The sequence below is a fragment of the Monodelphis domestica genome, chromosome 1 (genome assembly GCF_027887165.1).
Source record: "Monodelphis domestica isolate mMonDom1 chromosome 1, mMonDom1.pri, whole genome shotgun sequence".
Classification (NCBI taxonomy): domain Eukaryota; kingdom Metazoa; phylum Chordata; class Mammalia; order Didelphimorphia; family Didelphidae; genus Monodelphis; species Monodelphis domestica.
Genome location: NC_077227.1, coordinates 113,867,791 through 113,891,077, shown reverse-complemented (window position 1 = coordinate 113,891,077; position 23,287 = coordinate 113,867,791). Strand labels below are relative to the sequence as shown.

The following is a 23,287-nucleotide window of genomic DNA, read 5'->3' as shown; positions in this document are numbered from 1 at the left end:
ATTGGCAGCATATAAGAGTAATGATTATTTTTCATTTCTCATATTCTTCAACCTTGCTGAAGTCATTTCTCTAGTTTTTTCATTGTTGAGACTAATAGATTTTTTAGATAAATAATTATGCCACATTCAAATGTCTTTTGAATTCTTTATATTTTAATAACAATTATATTTTCTTTCTTGTCTTGTAATAATCACTAGCAATTCTAAAATGTTAAGTAGGAATTTTGAAAGTGTGTTGTTACATGTTTTTAGTGTTTTTCTATTTTATAAATAATGCTTCAGGGCTTGGTTTCAAGTAGATACCTAAAGAATATTTTTAAATGATTTTTATTAAAAATTAGTGCTAAATGTTATCAAAGATCATTTTTGTTCTACATTAGTTGAAAACTAGTATTTTTTTTATGAGTACACATTTAAACGTAGATTTCGTTTTTAATCTTTTGTTTTTACATTGTTTAGATTTCCCCTTGTATTCATCCTCTCTCCCAGAGAGGTATTTTTTTTTTCAGATCGAAGCAAATTTTTATTATATTCTTTTTCTTAGTCTATGTTCTCTTTTGCAACATGGCTAATATGGAAATGTTTTTAATGACTGCACATGTATAATCTACATCAATTGCTTGCCTTTTCAAGGAGGAGAAAATGAAGGAAAAGAATTTTGAACTCAAAATGTAAAGAAAACAAATGTTAACATTTTTCTTACATGTAATTGAGGAAAAAAATAGGAGTGGGGAAAAAAAAAGCGACAGCTCCCTGGTCCATTCCTAATGGGGTGACCCTGGAAGAGTCAACCTCTTTGAGCCTCATCTATGAAATGATGAGGTTGGAGTCACTGACCTCTAAGATTCCAGAGAGGTATTCTTTATAACAGAGGATTAAAAAGAAAAAGGGGAAGACTGGAATAGGAAGATAGGAAATACTCAATCAGAAGATGTGTCATCCTCTCTGAGCTAATCATGGACTTATCTCCAGCACAACTACACTAATTTCTTCAGGATACCATCTTCAGGATACCTTGCCCCTTCCTTCTAGCTGGCTTTCCTTGGCTACATTGGTTATGGGCTCATCAGGGTGTTAAAGATCTCCAAGTAGAATCAGGCAGCTGAAGTTAAACACACACACACACACACACACACACACACACACACAGCAGCTGGTGAAAAAGCAGTGGCAAAGGAAGTTAGCTGGTGAATAGGTAGAGAAGTCTGACAAGGAAGTTTAGCTCAGAGTGAAGTAAGCAAGCATGGCTAAAGCCCCTCTTAAAATGGCTAATTTGGATAAGAAAGTCTCCTGTCAGGAAAGTAGGGCCTCTGCAGGATGGGAAGGCCATTGGCCAAGAATTTGAAAAGAAATTGAGCCTTGGTCACATGGCAAAAGACACTAATGACCAAGTTGTAATGGAACTTCCCATGAGTTGAGGGGAAAAGCTTTCCACTGACTCCTTTCTGAGTTCTGAATTCTAGACGGCTCTGCTTCTGCCAGTAAGCCTAGAGCCTTGTGTGTAATTTTCTGCAGCGTATGTGTGTTCTTTTAGAAAGTTATTTGGTTAGATCACTACTATATCACCCTATACATAAGAAACATTTTCCTTATCCTTGGAAAAAGAGTAATGGTTTGTCCCAAAAATCAAAAAAGCATCCAAAAGGGTATCTGGATTGCTTAGGAATATTTGCTTTAAAAGCTCAGAGAAACAATTACAGCCATGATCCTGAGTGGGATAAAATAAAATGACCACTCACCCAAATTACAATCACTAACCTGGCATCAGAGAGATTATAGTATAAGAAGCAGTCTTTATTCTTTCTCATGAGAAAGGGGCAATTGCCCTAATAGAAATGCCAATGCATGAGTGCAGATACATTTTATAGATTCCCAACCCAAAACACACACACACACACACACACACACACACACACACACACACACACACACACACGGCAGTCCAAAATATTTTGAATTCTAAATTTTAATATATTTGAAGACAGTTATTCTCATTAAAGTCATGAACAATCAAAAACCAAAAGTATATATTGGTCTCATAATTTTCTTCAAAGACAGCACTGATTGTTTTAGAACAAGGGTCCCCAAACTTTTTACATAGGGGGCCAGTTCAATGTCCCTCAGACCATTGGAGGGCCGGACTATAAAAAAAAAAAACTATAAACAAATCTGTATACCACTGTCCGGGATAGGGGAGGCTGCAGTGCTGGCTGTGATGGGCCTGTCACACCTTGCACAGGCCCGTCACTGCCACCACTATACCGGGCAGCAGTATACACAGTGCGGAATCCCCTTCCCCAAATCACCGCTCACCATGCTAATGTCTTCCATTGTGCAGCCACATTATCCTTTGAGCAGCACCTCGTTCTCCTTCAGTTACTCTCAGAACAAGGAACCATGCAAAGGATTATGTCACTGGAAGTAGTACTGTATGTGAATGATGCTGTGCTTTGCAGCGCCACCACATATAATGCTCCCCTCACTGACCAACAATGACAGAGATGCCTCTTCTGGAAGTGCGGTTGGGGCCAGATAAATGACCCCAGGGGGCTGCATGTGGCCCACAGGCTATAATTTGGGGACCCCTGTTTTAGAAGCAACAGCTACTTTCTTCTATGGCCCATTTTTATTGATTTTGTTTATTTGTTATATCTGGAACACCAACATCAAACTGCTTGAATAGGATGTTTGTGGGGAAGGTGTTGAGGAATGGACACTATATTGAGTTTCAAAAAGTTTTAGGACTATTCACAACTTAAATGTATACCATAACCACTTGGAAAATTTCAGTGTCTTTTCCAAAGGCTTAGGGACAAATAAGATTTTTCTCAGTAAGATCTTAGACCTTTGTATTTTGGGTCTGTTTTTAGGGCCATTAAAGAGTAGTATTGAAATTCCTAGGAGGATAACTTTTTAATGCAGCCTTTAAAGCTTTTCTCAGTATAGGATGCTTCTCGTGATAACCTGGAAATAGGAAGTTTAGGTGAAGGTGGAACTTACCAGCTAAGTTATGATTCTGATATTTTCTTTGAGAGTTCAAGAAGGCCATTGTTAGTAAATGGTTTAATTCATGGAAATCTGTGACAGAATATTTCCCAATGGTTTTAATTTATAGTCTTGGTGAATTTTGAGGCAGTTGTATTTCAGAGACCTAGGAACAGTTGGGCCTCCAGCAGAGTCATTTGCATTTGAAAGCCCATTCTTGAAGGGATCTTTGGGTGTTTCTGAGAAGACTAGTGAAACTCCAGAGAAGGCTTAGCATAGAATCAAGATAACATTTGACTGATGGGAGTGTCAGGGCATAAAGAGTGCCTTTTATGGCATTGTTCCAGACTTGAAAACTGACCAAAGAACTTTTATCATTGGATAAAATCATCTTTTGGCCCAACTTCAGCTAAGGGATCTAGATCTTTTGGCCCAACTTCAGCTAAGGGATCTAGATCTCTCCTACCCTGGGCAGTCTGAGGAAGTGCATCACTATGGTATCATTATGAGTTCTCTTAGTAGTTATACAACTTTAAAAATGTTTGAGAAATGTGAAAGGTAGAAATGGTGGAGGAGAGCCTAACAGTAATTTTGCATGTCCAACAAAATAATAATAGCTAATTGTTTGTATGTCGTGTTAAAATTTATAGTGTTTTCCTTCTATGTGGAAATTAGAAAAAAGGACTTCCAAGACCAGTTAGTCAAAATTCCCTCATATTACAGATAAGGAAAATAAGGCCCACCGAAGTAATTGATTTGCCCTAGGTCTCTTAGATGGTAAACATAAGATGTGTATATGTTACATAATCTCTACTGAGTCCTCACTAAAGCAAAGCAATTCTTTTGCACCTTCCTAATGAATTCACTATCCCACTCAGCATAGCAGTTTTTCCATCCCTTTTCATCCTTCCTTAGATCTTCCATTGTTTCTCCTCCCTTCTTCACAGCTAAGAACCTTGCTTCATATTTTAAGGCACATTCACCAAGAGCTTCCTCTTCTTTCCTTCTCAGCACTTATCACATATGCTTTCTCCTCCTCATATGAAGAGATGGCCAATCTTACCAATGCAAACTCTCTACATGCACAAGGAATCCTATTCTATCTCATCTTCTCTAGCAATTTGCCCCCTCTATCAGCCTTCTTCTCTCACTACTCTTCATTCTCTCTTTGTCTACTGGTTGTTTCCCTTCTGCCTATAAATGTACCCATGGATATTACTCATCCTCTAAAAACTTTTCCTTGATCCATCCATCCCCACTAGCTATTGTCTTATACCTTTCCTTCTTTTTGTAGCTAAACTTCTTGTGAAGACCATTTATAACCTGTGCCTTCTAATTCTTTTCCTCTTACTCTCTTAATTCTCTCTTAACAGTCTGGCTCTACCCTCTTCATTCAGCTGAAATAATTGGCTCAAAACTCAACTGTGATGTTTTATTTGGCTGATTTTACTGCCTTTTCTTAGTCTTCATCCTTCTCAGCAAGAGCTGAGGGCTCCTCTGAGACAGTTCCAGCATAGTTAGAAACCTATGGGGGACTTTAGAAGGCTCTAGTAGTGAATAGTAGTCAGTCTGCAAACAGCTAAGATGCCCCAGAAGAGTCCTAAAGATCCAATGCTATGAAACTCAGAGACCTAGGATGAAACTACCCCTTTGGGGAAGAACACAAGTGATTCAGGTAAACCAAGCAGGGCCAACCACCCCACCCAAAAGTGTAGCAGAGAATGAGGCCTGGCCCTGGTTTAAAGTCTTAATTCTAGGTTCACAGCTAGAGAGATAAGCAGAACAAGATAGAGATCACTATACAGAATTTTAAAAACTCACTGGGTACCCCCAAATTCAACCAATAAGGAGAAAATAACTCAATAACAACTTTAAGCAGAGATTCAAAGGAAAAAATAAATTTCCACTAGGATATCCACAAGAATGTCTAGAAGAAATTAAATAAGAGAAAAGATGAAATAAGGTTCTAAAGCAAAGATATTACTCCAACATATCAGGTACTCTGAAAATTAGAATAAATCATCTATGAAAAAATTAGATCAGCTAAAAAATCAGTGACTTATATGAGACTGGGGAAAAAAATTAGAACACAACCAAAAGATTGGGGGGGGGGGGGGAGAAGAAAGTATACAGTTGTCAAAAATATCTTACTTTGAAAACAAATCAAGGAAAACTAAGACTACTCAAATTTTCTGAAAAACATGGTTTTAAAAACTTTAAATGAAAATTGCATATATCTATTAGAACTAGAGGGCCAACCAGATGGCTCAGTGGATAGTTAGGCCTAGAGTAGAGAGGTCCTAGGTTCAGATTTGACTGCATACTTCTTAGCTGTGTGACCCTAGGCAAATCATTTAATTACAATTACTTAGCCTTTACTGCTCTTCTGCCTTGGAACCTGATACTTGTAAAAATTTAAAATTAAATCTCAAATAATAAAATATTAATATTAATGATTGTTAGAAATCAAGGAATAAAGGGGATACAAAATAAAGACCATGTGCCCATGGTTGATCAAACAGTTCAAATGCCTACCTTTGTGATTGTGAAAATCACCTTTAAGGATTGATATAATATTAATTTATGGTCGCCAAGGAATTTACTTATGAAATTTCTAAAATGAAACACTCAAGTCAGAATGGAGTTTGTGGTGATTTAATCACAACAGGAGTAAGAAAGAAGGAGAGGGAGAGAAGGAGAGAAGGGGAAAGTAAAAAAAGTTAACTCAACCTTCTGGCAGAGCCAGAGGGAGTTTAGGCCCAAAGGCCAAGGTAGAGAAGAGAATCAGTTCTTGACTCACATGACCAATCTGAAGGAAAGCTGTCTGCAGGCCTCCTCCCTGCTCAAGCTCCTAGCACCAACTGGTGCCTAGCCCTGTCCACAGGAAGTCAGCGAATTCCAGAGGCTGTTCCCTACCTCACTTCCTGTGCCTCACAAGTGCCAATGGTGACTCAAGCTTGGCTTAGGACAGCCCAGGTGGGAAGTTAGTTATTTCTGATTTGTCATTGACTAGCACATGCCCGTGTAGTGTGGGTGTGCATAATTTTGGGTGCTAGACCAAGCAAGATGGAGATTTTAAAATTCACACCTTACCACCACCAAGCACATTCTTCTTATGCCAAAGAGGGCAAGACCCTCCACATTCCTGCCTAATATCCCCTGTCTACAGGAAGTCAGTAGACTCCCGGGAAATGTAGTTCTTTTTTAGGGTAACAGATTTTCAGTTATATATCCCCCGCCCTGAAATGCAGTGAAAGACTGGTCTCTCCAATGGATCTTGTAAACATAACCAACTTTTAAATTATAATAATTTGGGGATAAAAGAAAAAGAGAACAAAACCAATGATTCCTAGGTGCATTGACAAAAAGCCAGTTAGGGGGGCAGTCCCCTTCAACATAAGAGTAACAATACAAAACAAAGGCATTCAACCCCACACAGGTCAGATCACCACATCCCAAAGTTCACTCTGGATCTTCTGGTGTAGTGTGTGGTCTGTGGAGGTATTTTCATGATGCCTTCTCCAAACAGTTCACTTTCTGGATTCGGAGAAGTAGCATGTTTCTTAACCTAAAATTACTCTCAAAAGAATTTAAACTTTGCATTTTAGAATAATAATACATTACCCCCTGAAGAGGATGTTGAAAAACTCAGGGATCACTTAGGGATGTATGGCTAAGTTATGAAGTATATGAATCAATTGGCAAGAGAAATCAAAAACATCCAAGTAAATCTAAATAAAAGAGAAAATATAACTTCGGGATGAAATATAGATGATCAAAGTCTTATATGTAAAAATTCTAAGTAAAGGAAATTAAATTTATAATAGGTCTTTGAATCAGGGCCCAATTAAAGTAATTTCTTTACCATGAGTCTGTAGGTCAAAATGCAGTAATATTTCACATACCCATTTGCAGCCAAGGCTACAGGAAGTTTCCATACTATAAGAGAGAAAAGGGACTAGATTATAGTAGAAAATGGGAGCCAAGATGGAGCCAGAATAATCAATGTCATGTATTTTATATAGAGTGTGTGGTACAAGGAAGACCTGCATTTAACACATGTTAAACAGCTGCAACCTCGAGTCTCACACATGATTAAGTCTTTGCACTCTTTGTGTAGAACGTCATCAGTCCATGTAGGACTGGTTTGGTCTCTTTGACCTTGCGCTGTATTGGCACTATGCAAGTAGCTTTGTGCTTCTTTGGCACTGTGCAATGGCTCTTTTTGTATTCTCTTCTCCTGGAATCAGACAGAATCATTAAGCAAAGTCCCATTAATTTTTTTTTAAACAATCAATGGCATCATTTTTATAGTCTAAATTTTTTGGGGTATGCATTGACATCAGGGCAAATGTATTTTAAACTTATATTACTGCAAAATAAAAAAAGTTACAGAAAATCTTAATACTGGTGACATGCTTCAAATACAAAAAGGAGAGAAAAATAAAACTGAAATAGCATATTGCACATGTAAGCAAAAACAATAATAAAAAAGGTTTTAAAATCAAAAATATATATCTTACAATCATTGACACACTGTGCCAGTTAAGAAAAGGTAGAATACAAAGGTTTCTCACCCCCAAAATGAGATCCATTTCCTTTTCAAACTTGGCCATGATCCACTGTTTACAAAGTAATAGTTCTTATAAAGAAAAATAGTACAACATTCAAGAAATATCAGAATCCCCAAAGTTATAAGAGCCCATTTAATGGCAATAGCAAAAAAGCCCACTATAATTAGGATTCACATGAGTCTGCTATGTGACATTTTAAAAACCTATGAATTGGTGGATGTTTGTCACAGTTTTTTACAGATGTAGCAAATCTTTCAACCTTTTCTGAGATATACTTTAAAAAAAATCTATTACTGCCATCATTACAAAAATGTGGCAGAGGAGTCTAGAAAAAAAACCCAAGCCTCTGTACTGTTGATGTTGGGTCTACAAATGTCACCAAGAATCTAGATCATTCTGGTGGAAGGGGTAGGGTGAGCCAAAGAGTTACAAATGAGAGATACTCCCTCTTGGGAGCCATCCAGGGGTACCATGCCCTGGGATCAACTTCCCAGCTCCTTTGGTATGAGACTATTATGTTCCATCTAGTCACATTTTTACAAATGTAGGAGGTGGGGTTTATAATAGTGCTTCACTTCAGCTACTAAAATGGACCGTTTACCTCTTGTTACAAATGACTCAGAGGTAGGCAAAATGATCAGTCACAGTTGTTGGAAGAAAAAAATCTAAAAATCATTTCTAAAGACCTCTTAAAATCAATTTAAGATATTTAGCTCATTAAGTTTTCCAAAGGTTGGTATACAATTGTAACCAGTTTTGATGAAGTCCATCCATCCTCTATGTGACAATTTACAAAGCCAAATGGAAGAAAAAGCTATTTTTATGGGATTATTCAATAGTATTTATTTGTTCAGTATAGTTATAGGGGAAAGGTAACAGAATATAATTAATAGTTAAAACACAGTAGGTTAAATTGATTCAGTATAACAGACCATATTGAATACATTAATATATGAACAAAAAACAACAAAATTAAATCTTAAAGCAGACAATCAGCAAAATACAATAAAATACAGAGACTTTCATAAAACAATGGAGTCTGAAGAGGCTTAAAATTTTCACCTCCAGTCTCTTTCCATTCAGATTCCTTTTGTCAGAACTGTGGTATTTCCCTTAGCTAGGGAGAACATGGGTTTGAGGAATCTCAAACTGGATGAATCTTAGAGACTGGGCAGACCCAAATGCCAAAGGGTTGTAGGGAGATGAATTTCTTCCCTGAATCTCGGGCAAGATAAATGAAAAGATCAGTGCACTCATGAATGGCAGAAGCTTGTTCCTTCATAGAGTATGACATACTTGTAATCAACTTATTTGGAAGAATGACTTCCTTCTCCCCATCCCCTCCCCCAGGTCCCCTGCCATGTAGAGGCTAATTTTTGCCTAAGGAAAGAACACCCCAGTTTTTTACCATCTGCTCTGACTCCTAGTTTCTCAGTGGCAGCAATCTCGGAGGCCAATTTTAGGAGCAGAGCTGGAGATCAGAAGGAGGATTTCTGGGGGCTGGGGCCGGGGCCGAGTCTGGACCGGATAAGCGTTTGGGATTGGGGGCTGGAGGAAGCAGTGTCAGCAACACCAGAGTCAGCAGTAAGGAACTGAGAAACATGGACTCAACCAGATGGGCAAGAGAAGCGGCTTATCTCTTCTTCTCCAAGAGTCCCCCCAGATAAAAATAGCCCAGCCAGTAGGGAGAGCAAGAAACTGGGCAAAAAGTAGGAAAAGAAAAAGGCAGCAGCTCCAAAGAGAGTTTGAGTACTCTCACAGTTTTTTTTTCCTATGATTCTATAAGTTTATTCTTCTTTTTTTTTTAATTTTTATTTGGACATTTCCAAACACTATTCATTGGAAACAAAGATTATTTTCTTTTCTTCCCTCCCCCCCTCCCTCCACCTCTCCCACAGCTGATACGCAATTCCATTGGGTATCACATGTGTTCTTGATTCAAACCCATTTCCATGTTGTTGGTATTTGCATTAGAGTGTTCATTTAGAGTCTCTCCTCAGTCATATCCCCTCCACCCCTGTAGTCAAACAGTTGCTTTTCATCGGTGTTTTTACTCCCACAGTTTATCCTCTGCTTGTGGATAGTGTTTTTTAGATCCCTGCAGATTGTTCAGGGACATTGCATTGAGACTAATGGAGAAGTCCATTACCTTCGATTGTACCACAATGTATCAGTCTCTGTGTACAATGTTTTCCTGGTTCTGCTCCTTTCGCTCTGCATCACTTCCTGGAGGTTGTTCCAGTCTCCACTTTATTATTCCTTTGAGCACAATAGTATTCCATCACCAACATATACCACAATTTGTTCAGCCATTCTCCAATTGAAGGGCATCCCCTCATTTTCCAATTTTTTGCCACCACAAAGAGTGCTGCTATGAATATTCTTGTACAAGTCTTTTTCCTTATTATCTCTTTGGGATACAAGCCCAGCAGTGCTATGGCTGGATCAAAGGGCAGACAGTCTTTTATCGCCCTTTGGACATACATCCCCTCCAGCATTCACTACTTTCCGTAGCTGTTATGTTAGCCAATCTGCTAGGTGTGAGGTGATAGCTCAGAGTTGTTTTGATTTGTATCTCTCTGATTATAAAAGATTTAGAACACTTTTTCATGTGCTTATTAATAGTTTTGATTTCTTTGGCTGAGAACTGCCTGTTCATGTCCCTTTCCCATTTATCAGTTGGAGAATGGCTTGCTTTTTGTACAATTGATTTAGCTCTTTGTAAATTTGAGTAATTAAGCCTTTGTCAGAGGTTTTTATGAAGATTGTTTCCCAATTTGTTGCTACCCTTCTGATTTTAACTCTCACAGTTTTCAAGGGTGGGTGGGGTAAGCAAAAAGCCTTGGCAGGAGAAACGTGGCTTTATGAAAATTATCTAGGCTATCTTAAAAAAAAGATTGAGAATTTTTCTCATCCATTCTGGTCACCAACTGTAAAATTTAAATCTTAAATGATAAAATAGTATATTTTGGGAGGTTTATTAATGATCATTAGAAATCAAGGAATAAAGAGGATACAAAATAAAGACCATGTGCCCATGACTGATTAGCCAGTTCAAACACTCACCTCATTGCCACCAAGCTCGCTCTCATCAAAATAGGGCAGGACCCTTCACATCCCCACCTAGCCCCTGTTTACAGGAAGTATGTAAGGACAGGAAGTCAGTGGGCTCCCGGGAAATGTAGTTCTTTTTTAGGGTAACAGATTTTCAAATATACATACTCAGTATTGATTCTAAGGAAGAATGGGTTTAAAAAAAAAGGAAAGGAAAAAAGAACTAGAAGCCAAAGTGAAAATAGAAATCCAAATAACATCCTGAAAAACCCCTGAAAGGAAAAGGCCAAGGAATGTTACAGGTAAAATCCAGAGCCCTATTGTAAAAGAAAAAATACCATAAGCATCCAGAAATCAGCAGTTCAAGTATCAAAGGGGTATCAAAGGCTCACAGGGTCACAAAATCCTAGACGATTCTATTACAAATGAGAGATCTTAAAATATTCCAAAAGCCAAGTGATATATATTTATTATAACTAAAGAATAAATTACCTTGCAAAACTGAGTATAGTCTAACAAGGGGAAAAAATGTACCTTTAATGGAAAAATGGACTTTTAATCATTTCTGGTAAGGCTGGGTAAGAAATTTTTTTAAATCTTAGAATTCTTTTTTAACTCTTACCTTCTTTCTTGGAATTGATACTAAGTACACAACTAGAAAGTGTATGAGGCCAAATCCCAGGACCTCTGGGCAAGAGCTTTGAACTATACACACAAGAGAGGTCAAGGTTCAAGAGAACCTAGAAAAGTAAATTTATTTGAGCAATTATGAGAACTCCGTATGACAATGTAGTGCTAACATTCTCATAGAGTCCCTTCTAAACTGTAATAGCTTCAAAGAAGTATTGAAGGGGTTAAGGAAGAAAAAGACTATCTGGGGTAGATTTGGCTTTGTTCTGAGATTTCAAAGAGAAAAAAGAAAGGGAAGTTTAAAAAGAATATATTAGTAAGAAATAGCAAAGGAAGTAGGAAGAAGGTGAAGCTTGATATTCCTTGTAATTTGGGCACATGATTGATTCTAAGAAGGAAGGTAAGAACCTATACCAAGATAGCTTCAAAATGGGTAAATAAATATAGAGTGAAATCATAAATAAATTATGTGAACATAGAATAATACACCTGTCAGATCTTTGGTAAAGGAAGGAATTTAAGACCAAGCAAGAGATAGAGAACATTACAAAATGTAAAATCAATGCCTATGATTATGTCAAATTAAAAAGATTTTATACCCCCCCCAAAAAAAACCCACTGCAGCCAAAATTGGAAGGAAAGCAACAAACTGGGAAAACATTTTTATAACAAAACTTTTTGACAAAGGTTTAATTAGCAGTTTTCAAATGAAGAAATCAAAACTATCAATAAGTAAATGAAAAAGTGTTCTAAATCCCTCCTGATTAGAGAAATACGAATTAAAACAACATTGAGGTACCACCTTATACCTAGTAGACTGGCCAATATGAAAAGTAAAGGAAAATAATAAATATTGGGGAGGGGATGTGGCAAAATTGGTGCACTAATACACTGCTGGTGGAGTTGTGAATTTGTCCAACCATTCTGGAGGGCATTTTGGAATTATGCCCAAAGGGCTTTTTTGTACCCCAAAGAGATAATAAGGAAAAATACTTGTACGAAAATATTCATAGCCACGCTCTTTATGGTGACAAAAAATTGGAAAATGAGGAGGTGTCCATTGGTTGGGGAATGGCTGAACAAATTGTGGTATCTGATGGTGATGGAATACTATTGTGCTGAAAGGAATCATGAACTAGAAGAATTACATGTGAACTGGAAAGACCTCCGGGAATTGATGCAGAGCGAAAGGAGCAAAACTGGGAGAACATTGTACACAGAGGCTGATATATTGTGGCACAATTGAATGTAATGGACTGTATAATTGAAAATCTGTTACCCTAAAAAAAGAACTATATTTCCCAGGAGCCCACTGACTTCCTGTCATTAAGTATTTCCTGTAGATAGGGGATATTAGGTGGGGATGTGGAAGGCCCCACCTCTTTACTTCCCATCCGGAGCTTGGTGGTGGTAAGGCAAGGCGGGTGTTTGAACTGGCTGATCAGCCATGGGCACGTGGTTTTTATTTTGTACCCTCTTTATTCCTTGATTTCTAATGAAATTTAATAAACCTCCTAAACTATAATATTTTTATCATTAGAGATTTAATTTTTACAGGAATTTTCAACTAGTAGCAATGCAATGATCAGGACAATCCAGAGGAACTCATGAGAAAGAACACTATCCACATCCAGAGAAAGAACTGTGGGAGTAGAAATGCAGAAGAAAACATATGATTAACCATGTGGTTCGATGGGGATGTGATTAGGGTTTTGATGTTTAAAGATCACTCTATTGCAAATATGAATAGCATTGAAATAAGTTTTGAAGAATGATAAACATGTATAACCCAATGGAACTGCTTGTCACTTTCAGGAGGGAGGAGGGAAGAGGGGTGGGAATAATCATGAAACCATGGAAAATATTCTAAATAAAGTTTTTAAAAATAGTAAATGAAAGAACCGAGATTTTAAAATAGAAAAAAAAAAGAAGGAAGTTATGGGTTAAAAAAAAATTCCCAAACTTTGTGGAAGGAGGAGGAAGAATTATTATTTACATAGGACCTTAAAGTCACTTTAAGGTTTTCAGAGTACTTTATATCTAATTTTATCATCACAATAACCATTGGTGGTAGGTGCTACCCCCATTTTGCAGATGAGGAAATAGACTATAGGACATCAAGTGACTTGCTTACTTTCACATCTCTAGTAAGTATCTGAGATTTCATTTGGACTCAGGGCTACCTGACTCCCCAGGTTCAGTATCCTGCCCATTGTGCTGCTTCTTTCTGTTTTACTGTATATATGGAATTACTCAGGGTATTTTGGTATAAAGTTGAGAATTTTTCTTTTAATTTTAAAATCCTAAAATGAAGAGGTTGTACTAGATGGCCATTAAAGTCATTCCTGTCTCTAAATCTGTGATCCTTTTACTGTGAGTATATTGTAATGATTTTCAAATTGTTATTAAAATTGCAATAAATTATTAATTTCATTAAAAAAACATATCATTGTTCATTCTGATTCATTAAAGGCTGTGATAACTAGATTTTCTAAGCAACTGTTTCCAGGGAAAGTTTAACTACCAGTATTTTTAAAGTTTGTAAGAAATCAAGTCCATTTAATAAGAACTGAGTAATCTTCCAAACTAAGTGCTCTAGGGCCATCTGCTGGAAAGAGTTTGTTAGGCCTAAATGAGCTATACCAAATGCTGTTAATTTCTGGCCTTTCAAAGAAAAATCAGCTAGTCCCTGTTCTCTTTGTAGATGACCAGTTATTATGTTCACCCAAAGTATTTTCTATCAAAGAGTGGTAGGAGGCTCTAATAAAATGAATATTTGTGGAGTCAGGAAACCTGGGTTCTAGCCCCAGCTCTGTAACTGACTTAAATTATCATTATTTTGGGTAAGTCATTCTGCCTCCCTGGGCTTCTATTTCATCATCTTTATGAAAGTGTGGACTAAATGACCTTTAGACCTTTTGTAAATCTTTGATTCTGTGATGCTTAGAATATGTTATAAGTCAGCTTTCTTATCTGTCTTCCTTCATTTAATGAGGAAAACTGTCATTGTTCTGTGCTAGTGCTATTACCTTCCCCGTCTTATCTATTAACACTTAACATTGTTTGTCATATACATTTACAAGCTTAGAAAACATAGGCTGATAAGGTACACAAAAGGAAACTGAAGATAGGTTGCTTTGCCACTTATTTCAGTGAGCTTGGGATATAGGAGAAGTATAAATTAAGTAGGTAGTAGTAGGTTTGGACTCACACCACCCTCTGCTGTGCTCCCTCCCCTAAACAAACCTCTGAGATATTTTCCTATCTTAAAAAAAAAATAGTTACAGTTATAGGGAGAGAGAGGTAAGTCATTATGATAAAAAAAAAACCCACAATATCATTGAAATGTTTAAAAAATACATGAAGGGGCAGGTAGATTGCATAGTGGATAAAGTGTCAGGCCTGCAATCTGAAGGATCTCTAGGTTCAAATTTGACCTCAGACACTTCCTCCCTTGAAACCCTGGGCAAGTCATTTATATCCCCAATCGCCTAGCTCTTGCCCTTTGATCATAGAGTTGTTACTTGGATGGAGGCATGGGTTTTAAAAAAATACCCATAGCAAAGCAGAAGGAAATTCATTCTAATTTTAGTATATGTGCTGCTGAAGCAAGCACCAGAAGGAAATTCAAAAGGAGACACAGACAAGTAAAGCAAAGCAATGTGGTTATATTTAATATAATTTTAAAAAACTATATTAATAGTCATAATTTTGAGAAGCCTCATCTTCTGGCATTTGCATATGAAAATGTTTGTGTTTGTTGATGATTTTCTTTTTCTTTTTTTTTTAAACCCTTACCTTCCGTCTTGGAGTCAATACTGTGTATTGGCTCCAAGGCAGAAGAGTGGTATGGGCTAGGCAATGGGGGTCAAGTGACTTGCCCAGGGTCACATAGCTGGGAAGTGTCTGAAGTCAGATTTGAACCCAGGACCTTCTGTCTCTAGGCCTGACTCTCAATCCATTGAGCCACCCAGCTGCCCTCTGTTGATGATTTTCTAATTCATATTAAAGAATGAAAAATACATCGTTCCTGTTGACCACCTCACCAGGTTATGAGTGCTTTGATTAGCTAGAGTTGCTATTTTCTTCAGACTTTTACAAAATTCCTATGTCCTAAGGAAAACCTATTCACCTCATATAAATATTAATGAATTATAAAAGTCTCTGGATTAATTAGTTAATTAATAAATATTAAGTGCCTACAATGTGCCAGGTACTATGCTTGGTGCTGATGATATTCATACAGTGAATGAAACCATACCTAATTCTCAAGGAGCTTACATTCTATAATGGAGGAGACAGCAAATGTAGATATAGAGAATGAATAGAGATCAGTTAACTTACAAAGTGTTTTGTTAACTACAAAGCACCCTAACAGTTGCAGGGAATCATGAAAAGCTTCATGTTTGAGCTACATCTTTAAAAAAAGAGAGAAATTCTAGAGGTAGAAGTGAGGAGAGAGTACAGTCCAGGCAATGAAAGTCAACAAGTACAAAAAAGACTGAAATAAAAGATAGCGCCACATATTAAGAAACAGAGAAAGGCAGTTTGGCTGGATTTCAGAGTATGGGAAGCAGGGGAGTACAATTTTAAAATGTGAGAAGTTATGAGCAGCTTTGAAAGAAACTAGGAAGAGTTTATATTTTATCCTAGAGGCAATAGGGAGCCATTAGAATTGGTTGAGTAGGGAAGTTGGTGTTCAGTAACGTCAGTCAGACTCTTTGTGACCCCTTATGGGGTTTGCTTGGTAAAGAACTGGAGGATTTGCCATTTCCTTCTCCAGCTCGTTTTACAGATGAGGAACTGAGGCAGACAGGTTAAGTCTCTTGTCCAGATTCACACAGTGTCTGAGGCCAGATTTGAATTCATGACTTCATGTCTCTAGGATTGGCACTGTCAGCTGTGCTATTAGCCACTTTAGCTACTCTCCAGCCTTATAGGGGAATGACATGGTCAAATCTTTGCTGATGGAAAATAGCTTTGGGAGCAATATATAGAATGGCCTGGATTGGAAAGAGATTTAAGGAGAAAAGCAGTTAGGAGGCCATTGTAATAATCCAAGATAGAAATTATAAATCCTGAATGAAGGCAGATAACTGTGGGAGTAAAAAGAAGTCAGATGCTAGAGTTGTAAAGGCAGAAATGGCAAGAGTTAGTAGCTGATTTGGGCCAATGATATTAAAGACCTGCTGTTCTCAATAGTACAGAAATCAGCTTCCATTTTTTCAAGGTGGGATTTGACCATTGTATTCCTTAGTTGTCAATAGAAAGTTCGTGTTTTTTCCAATTAGAGTATTTTGTTTCTTTTTGTCAAAGTGGAATTAAATGACAGGGCTAACCCCACTGCTCAAGAAAGAGATGATCTCTTTGCCTGATTCTGCCTTCTCTTTTCTTTATAACACCTCCTGTAGAAATTAAATGTAGATGATTCAGTGGATTAAGGGCCAGTTCTGGAGATAGGAAGGTGCTGGGTTTAGATCCGGACTCAGACATTTCTTAACTAGTGTGACCGTGGGCAAGTCATTTAATACCAATAGCCCAGCTTTTACTGCTCTTCTGCTTTGGAACCAATACTTAGTATCAATTCTAAGACAGATGGTAAGGGTTTTGTTTTGTTTTTTTAAAGAAATATATGAAAACATTGTGGGAGAAGGGGTCTTGGGCTTTGGCGATCAGACTGGTGGTTTTGTCCTTTTCCATCCATAGCAGATGAAATGCGAGATTATATGTAAAATACTTTATAAACATAACTTAGCATATATGAATAAAAGAGGTACTTGAACCCTAAAGCATTGAACAGATTAACAAGACCTCCATTTGCTCATCTACAAAAGAATATGCTTAGCCTGTTTAATGGCAACTTGATCTTTGGTCAGGTTTTGAGATCTCAGTGGAAGAGAGCTTGTAACTTTGTGCTTTTAGAGGTCTTTTCCTCTCTGGGACTCAATTTCCTCTTCTGGAAAATTAGAATAATAATGTTTATACCACTTACTACTACTCTGTAAACCATAAGGCATCATATAAATTTGAGTTATTTTTTTATCTTATAGAAAACACCTTCTGCAGCGGTGACCATGTATCCTGGCATAGCCCTTTGGATAATAGCGAGTCAAGAATCCAGCACATGCTCCTGACGGAAGACCCACAGATGCAACCTGTGCAAACTCCCTTTGGGTTGGTTATCTTCCTCCAGGTAAAGATTGGGGAATGCTGAATCGAGTTGTGGTGACTACATCTCAATAATTTCCCAAAATACATAAAAAGAGGGAAAGTTCCATGTAGATGGGAAAGAAGGCCCAGAATTCTTGGAAGCATAGCTAGTAGAAGAATAAAGGCAATATATTTTGCCAAAGATCACTCAGAAAATCATTAAGGAAAAAGTGTAGCAATTGACAGTCCTCAAACTCTCTAGGATGGGACTTGCATCAGCCCCAGATATGAATGATGCACTGACTCGTGATGAGAGCATAATTAATTATTCATGTGATTATGGGGTTCTTTTCAAATAAGTTTCATAGACCATCACTACCAGATAACAAAATACTAGAAAGTAATTATTATAGAAATCATCTGGTATTGAAAAAAGACCAGAGAAATAAATCAATGGAAAAGATAGAAAATCCAAAAATACAATCCAGTGAGTAAAAGATTGTTGTTATTTAGTTGTATCTGACTCTTCATGACCTCATGGACTATAGCATGCCAGTACTGTCCATAGGTTTTTCTTGGCAAAGTTACTGAAGTAGTTTGCCATTTCCTTAGTAGATTAAGCCAAATAGAGGTTAAGTGACCAGGATCACACAGCTAGTAAGTGGTGTGACTGGATTAAATTCATGTCTTCCTACTCCAGGCCCAGTGTTCTATCCACTGAGCAACCTAGCTGCTACTGGTACTGAAAAAAGAACAAAGCAATCTTTCATTGGAAAAGAACAGAAAACCTAGAAATATAATTCAGTAGGTCTGAAAGATTACTGATTGATACACACTCCAAAAAATACAACTTCAATAAAAAAAGATATGAACTATAACTGAATCAACAATCTAATTTTTTTTTATTTTAAACTAAAAGAAGAGAAAATTATTAATTAGCTGTGAAGGACATTTTTTTATTAGATACAATCAAAGGATTTGAGTGTGTATATGTATATACACACATATGTAAGACATATATTACAGACATACATAAAAGAATTTTGCTTAACATCTCAAATTTGAATAAAAGCAGATTGGGGGAAATTTTTTTGTGAAATAAGTGTCAGTTAAAAGTCTGACATTCAGAATCTATAAGGAACTAACATCTCTCTGTAAGATATCCTTCTTCACTCTTTCCAGTAATGAAATGGTCAAAGAACATGAATAATTTATTTAAAAAAAGGAAACAAACTTAACTATGTGGAAAGATGTTTAAATTTCTTAATAACAAAATGCAAATCAAGACATCTACAAGATGCCTTACACCTACTAGACTAACAAAAATTTAAAATATATATGTGTATGTTTTTATATTATCCAATGTTTGCAGAGCCATAGGACTAAAGTTACTCTAATAATACTGTGTGAGACTGCAGGACATTTTGGAAAACAATATGACAACAGGCAGTGAATCACCAAACTGATCCTACCTTTAGACCCCTCATTTCATTGCTGGATCTCTATTTTTAAAATGTCCTATTACAATAAGAATAAAAGAACCTCTTTGCACAAAATATTTCACAAACTGTTCTGCTCATCATGGCAAGAGATTGGAAACAGCCTCTGTGTCATAATTTGAGGGTTGTTGAATAAATTATGGTATATTGTGGCTCAATAGAAAGAAATTATAAGTATGAAGTTAACAAGGAAATAGAAAAGAAGCTCCGTGAAATCAGAAGAATAAAAATCATACAGTACAAGATAAAACTTCTGGTAGGCCTAGAGGGGGACAAAGAACAAAATTTTTGTTTGTTTATGCTTGTTTGTTATTTGTTAACTTTTAGCATAGGAGGATACAGAGGAAAGTGCATTAACTCTTGAGTAAGAGAATGTGAATTCAGTTCCCACTTTTGATGTTTACTAACTTTGGAACCATGGGCAATTCCTTTATTCTCCCTGGATTGAACTAAATGGCCCTGAGATTCTAATCGAAGAAATAACCCGCAACTGAACTTATTTGATTCTCCTACATGAAAATCATGGGGTTCAGGGTAAAATTGTGTCTCTTGTTTTGTAACTATTTAATGATATGTGTTTTTTAAATGATTATTAATTTTGCCTACTTAAAAAAAAAAAGAACAATAACCTTTATATGTAAACTTAGCCTTTTTCCTTGAGGAAAGTAAGCCTCTCAGAATTGGCTGGGCGCTGAATTCATGACCACTTTGGTGGTGGTTCTCAACCAAGAGGATTTTGCAATTACCTTGGATTTTAGTCCATGTGACCATCACATAAGCACATAGAGTGATCATCCAACACAGTGATCTTACCCCAGACTTAAGATTCAAAGTGAGTGTGAGGTAGGTGACTTCACATTCTTTATGTCTTAGGCCTCTGACTCCTTTTTCTGCCTCCTCAGAGCAAGTTCTTGAGGTGAGCAAGATATGTACTCTGTCATAGTCAGGAGATGCTAAGAGGCAGTCTTTTATGCATTGCTCCAAGGGTGCTGAACCCCAACTTTTGACACATCAGCCTGGCTAGTCACCTTAGATTTTGTCACATGGCTCTGCCCTATAAGTGTTTAGTTGGCTGAATTCTCTCTTTCTGGAACAGGAAGGGAAGGATAGTTGTTAATGAATAACCACATCTTGTTTCTGGGGTCTTAGATTGTTGGTGTTTGCACAGAAGAGCTACATGCAGCCCAACAGTGGAATGGGCAGGGGATTCTTGAGCTACTTCGAACAGTCCCTGTGTAAGTATTATGGCACCCTTACTATCCACCCTTCTTTCCCTGCCATTAGCATCTTGATTAGTTTTATCAAGCACTAGAATGGTTGTGATGGTGAAACAAAGGCCAAACAAGGAAGGCTCCTGGCTTCCTGAGCCTGGGGGCTCAACTTTAGTATTATATCTCTTTTAAGAAGCCCTCTCTTTCTTTTTGGAGTTTACTTTGGCATTATCAACTAACCATCAACCATCTTTTACTAAATACTTTGCTTTGCTAAACATTGGAAACATAGTCCCTCCCCTCTAGGAGCTTACCATCTAATTGGGAGTGAAAACAACATCTACATACATATATATACATACATAACTAGGCATATATTTATGTGTGTGTATATGTATTTATGTATCAGATTAAAAAAGTAGATACTAGGTAAGCTAAAAGGAGGCCTAATAGCAACTGGGAGTAGGGGAAACCAGAAAAGGCCTTCTATAGAAATTGGTGGTAGAGATTAGTTATTCTAGTTGAAGTCACTGAATTTTTTCATTGAGGGTTCCCCCAGAAGTTTGGTGGTATAGCCCTAAATCAATTAATCTTTTTAAAAATTTCTATAGATATCTTTTTGTTTTCATTTCACTTGGCATTTCTCATTGTGTCTCCTCCTTTTTATAACAAAGAATAAAAGTCAGGGAACAAATCAACAAAACTAATCAACAGGATTGAAAAATAAATCTTCCATTTTATGCAGTGTTCCACACCCATAGTCTTTCACCTCTGCAAAGGAAAGAGAGATTGATCACTGAATCTGAAAAGCCATTGGGTCTAAGGGTGGGACTAATCTAGGATAGTCTTCCCTCCCCACCCCATCCCCCTATCCCCCACTTATACCCATCTCAATTCTTATAACTCCTCCAATTGACCCCTTCTCAGTTTCTTGGCCTCTTTGGAATGGCCTCATGGAATAAGGCCATGCTACTTTGAATTGCCATTATATGTCTTACTGTTTTTCCCCCACAGAGCTGGTGGCCCTTGGTTAATAACTGATATGCGGAGAGGCGAGACCATATTTGAGATTGATCCACATCTGCAAGTATGTCTTGAGTTGAGAAAACATCCCCTATTCATCTCCCTTTTGTCCTTATGAGCTTGTACTTTTCCTTTCTTTCCAACCAGTAGTGCTCAGGATAGGGTTGACACTAGGAACCAAAGACTTTTTCTTTGACACCTTATGGCTGTCAGACAGCCATCTTCCTCATGTGGGTATTTGGTTTTTAGTCATCTATAAAGGGTCACACACATTTTGATTCACTGATGTTGTTGAGAGTAGCAGGATCTGGTAGTTGGGTCAAATTTATGTTTACGTAATATGAATTTGCCTTAATTAAAAGTCAAATTTTCATAGCACACAAAAAAAATATTTAACTTCCTATCTCCCTTACATTCACCAATATCTTCAGGCTTTCCTGAGACATTCAGAATTCCATAAATTATATTCATGAACTATAGGAAGTTAGCTTAGGTGCTTTGTTTCCCTAGAGAAAGGGAAGCCTTTTTCTTAGAAGTAAATATGATCTGCTCAGACTTGGGAAGCCTTGAGGAAGCTTAGATCATAGAAGTCCCAGTAGGTTTATTTACAAACAAATTTTTCTATTTTCCTAACACCTCTTACTCTGCTATCTTTCTTACTTTGTTTTGGGATCCCTGTGTATCCTGGTTCTTTTTGTTGCTGAAGTGTTTAAATTGTATATGACTTCATGACCCCTTTTGGGAGTTTTCTTGGGCAGAGATAATGGAGTGGTTTGCCATTTCCTTCTCTAGCTTATTTTATAGATGAGGAAACTGAGGTAAGTAGGGTTTAGTGACTTGCCCAGGGTCACACAGCTAATAAGTATCAGAGGTTGGATTTGATTGTGTCTTCCTGACTTCAGCAGCCCTGCACTCTATCCACTATGCCAACCTGCTGTCCATATCCTGGTTCAGTCATAGTATAAACAAGTTAAATATGAGGCCATCTAGATCCCTGTTCTGTAGCCATAATAGAACCTAGTATTTAGGACTATATACTGTGATTTGATTCTGTCCTAAGTTCTGGGTGTTGAAAGAAGGCTCTGATTCTTTGAATAAGTGGGTGAAACCAACCAACTCTTTCTCTGAATGCCAAAAGCAGTGCTTTCCTGCCTCCATGGGGAATTTTGATACTCAGATAGCAGATCCCCAAATTCACTTAGTGGCCTTTTATTTACTTATTTTTATTTTACTTTTATTGTCTTGCAAAACACACTTCCCTATTGGTTGTCCAAAACCCCAAAGTAAAACCAAAAATACCCTGATGTGAAAATTTTCTCCAACAGTTCTTTTTCTGGAGGTGGGTGGCATTCCCTATCATAAGTCTTTCAAGATTGTCCCAGATCATTGCATTGCTGAGAGTAGTCAAGTTTTCACAGATAATCATCATCCACTATTGCTGTTATTGTGTACAATGTTCTTCTGGTTATGCTTATTTCTCTCTGCATCCATTCATGCAAATCTTTCCAGCTTTTTCTGAAATCATCTTGCTTATAATTTCTTATAGCACAATAGTATTCCATCACCAACATGTACCACAATTTGTTCAACCATTCCCAATTGATATGATGGACATCCCCTCAATTTCCAAATTCTTTATTAGTGGCCTTTCAAAATATATTTGAGAAAGAAATAGAAAAGGACTACTTTCCACAAAAATAGCTATGTGCTAAAGGGGAATCCCTCTGCACATATGTCCACCTTCCAGAACAGGACAGAAAGACCTGAACTTATTTGGGGCTATCAGTATCTTCTTGTTTCCTCTTTGCTAAAATGAGGGGGTTGGACCAGGCAATTTCTTCTTGCCTTAACATTCTGTAATTATCTCTTGTGTGGGGCAGAAGAAGACAGTGAGGATAAATCTGTATGTTTTAGTATTGCAGTTACAAAGGGCAATGCCCTATTACTTCTGTTAGTTGATGTCCTCCATTAACTGACTAACATGCCTGAGCTCTGCTCCTTTGAGCATGAATTCTGGGGAAGGTAGAATTTCATAATTGGCACTGAGAAAAACAAGACACATTGGCATGCCTTGAACAAGGAACTCTTCTCCTGGTATATACTGAAAATAAATGGCTGCTTTCTCAATGTTGGCTTTTCCCTACTCACTAACCCAAACTGA

General features: G+C 37.3%; 1 protein-coding gene across 2 annotated transcripts in view; it reads left to right on the top strand.

Annotated features, from left to right (window-relative positions):
- SUFU (SUFU negative regulator of hedgehog signaling) overlaps window positions 1-23,287 on the top strand; it is a 178,221-nt gene that overhangs the window by 104,672 nt on the left and 50,262 nt on the right. For both annotated transcript variants that reach the window (XM_001369211.4, XM_007479094.3), the window contains exons 4-6: window positions 17,294-17,436; window positions 20,042-20,127; window positions 21,118-21,190. In XM_001369211.4, the coding sequence (XP_001369248.1) occupies window positions 17,294-17,436; window positions 20,042-20,127; window positions 21,118-21,190 (302 nt within the window). The remainder of the gene's footprint in view (window positions 1-17,293; window positions 17,437-20,041; window positions 20,128-21,117; window positions 21,191-23,287) is intronic.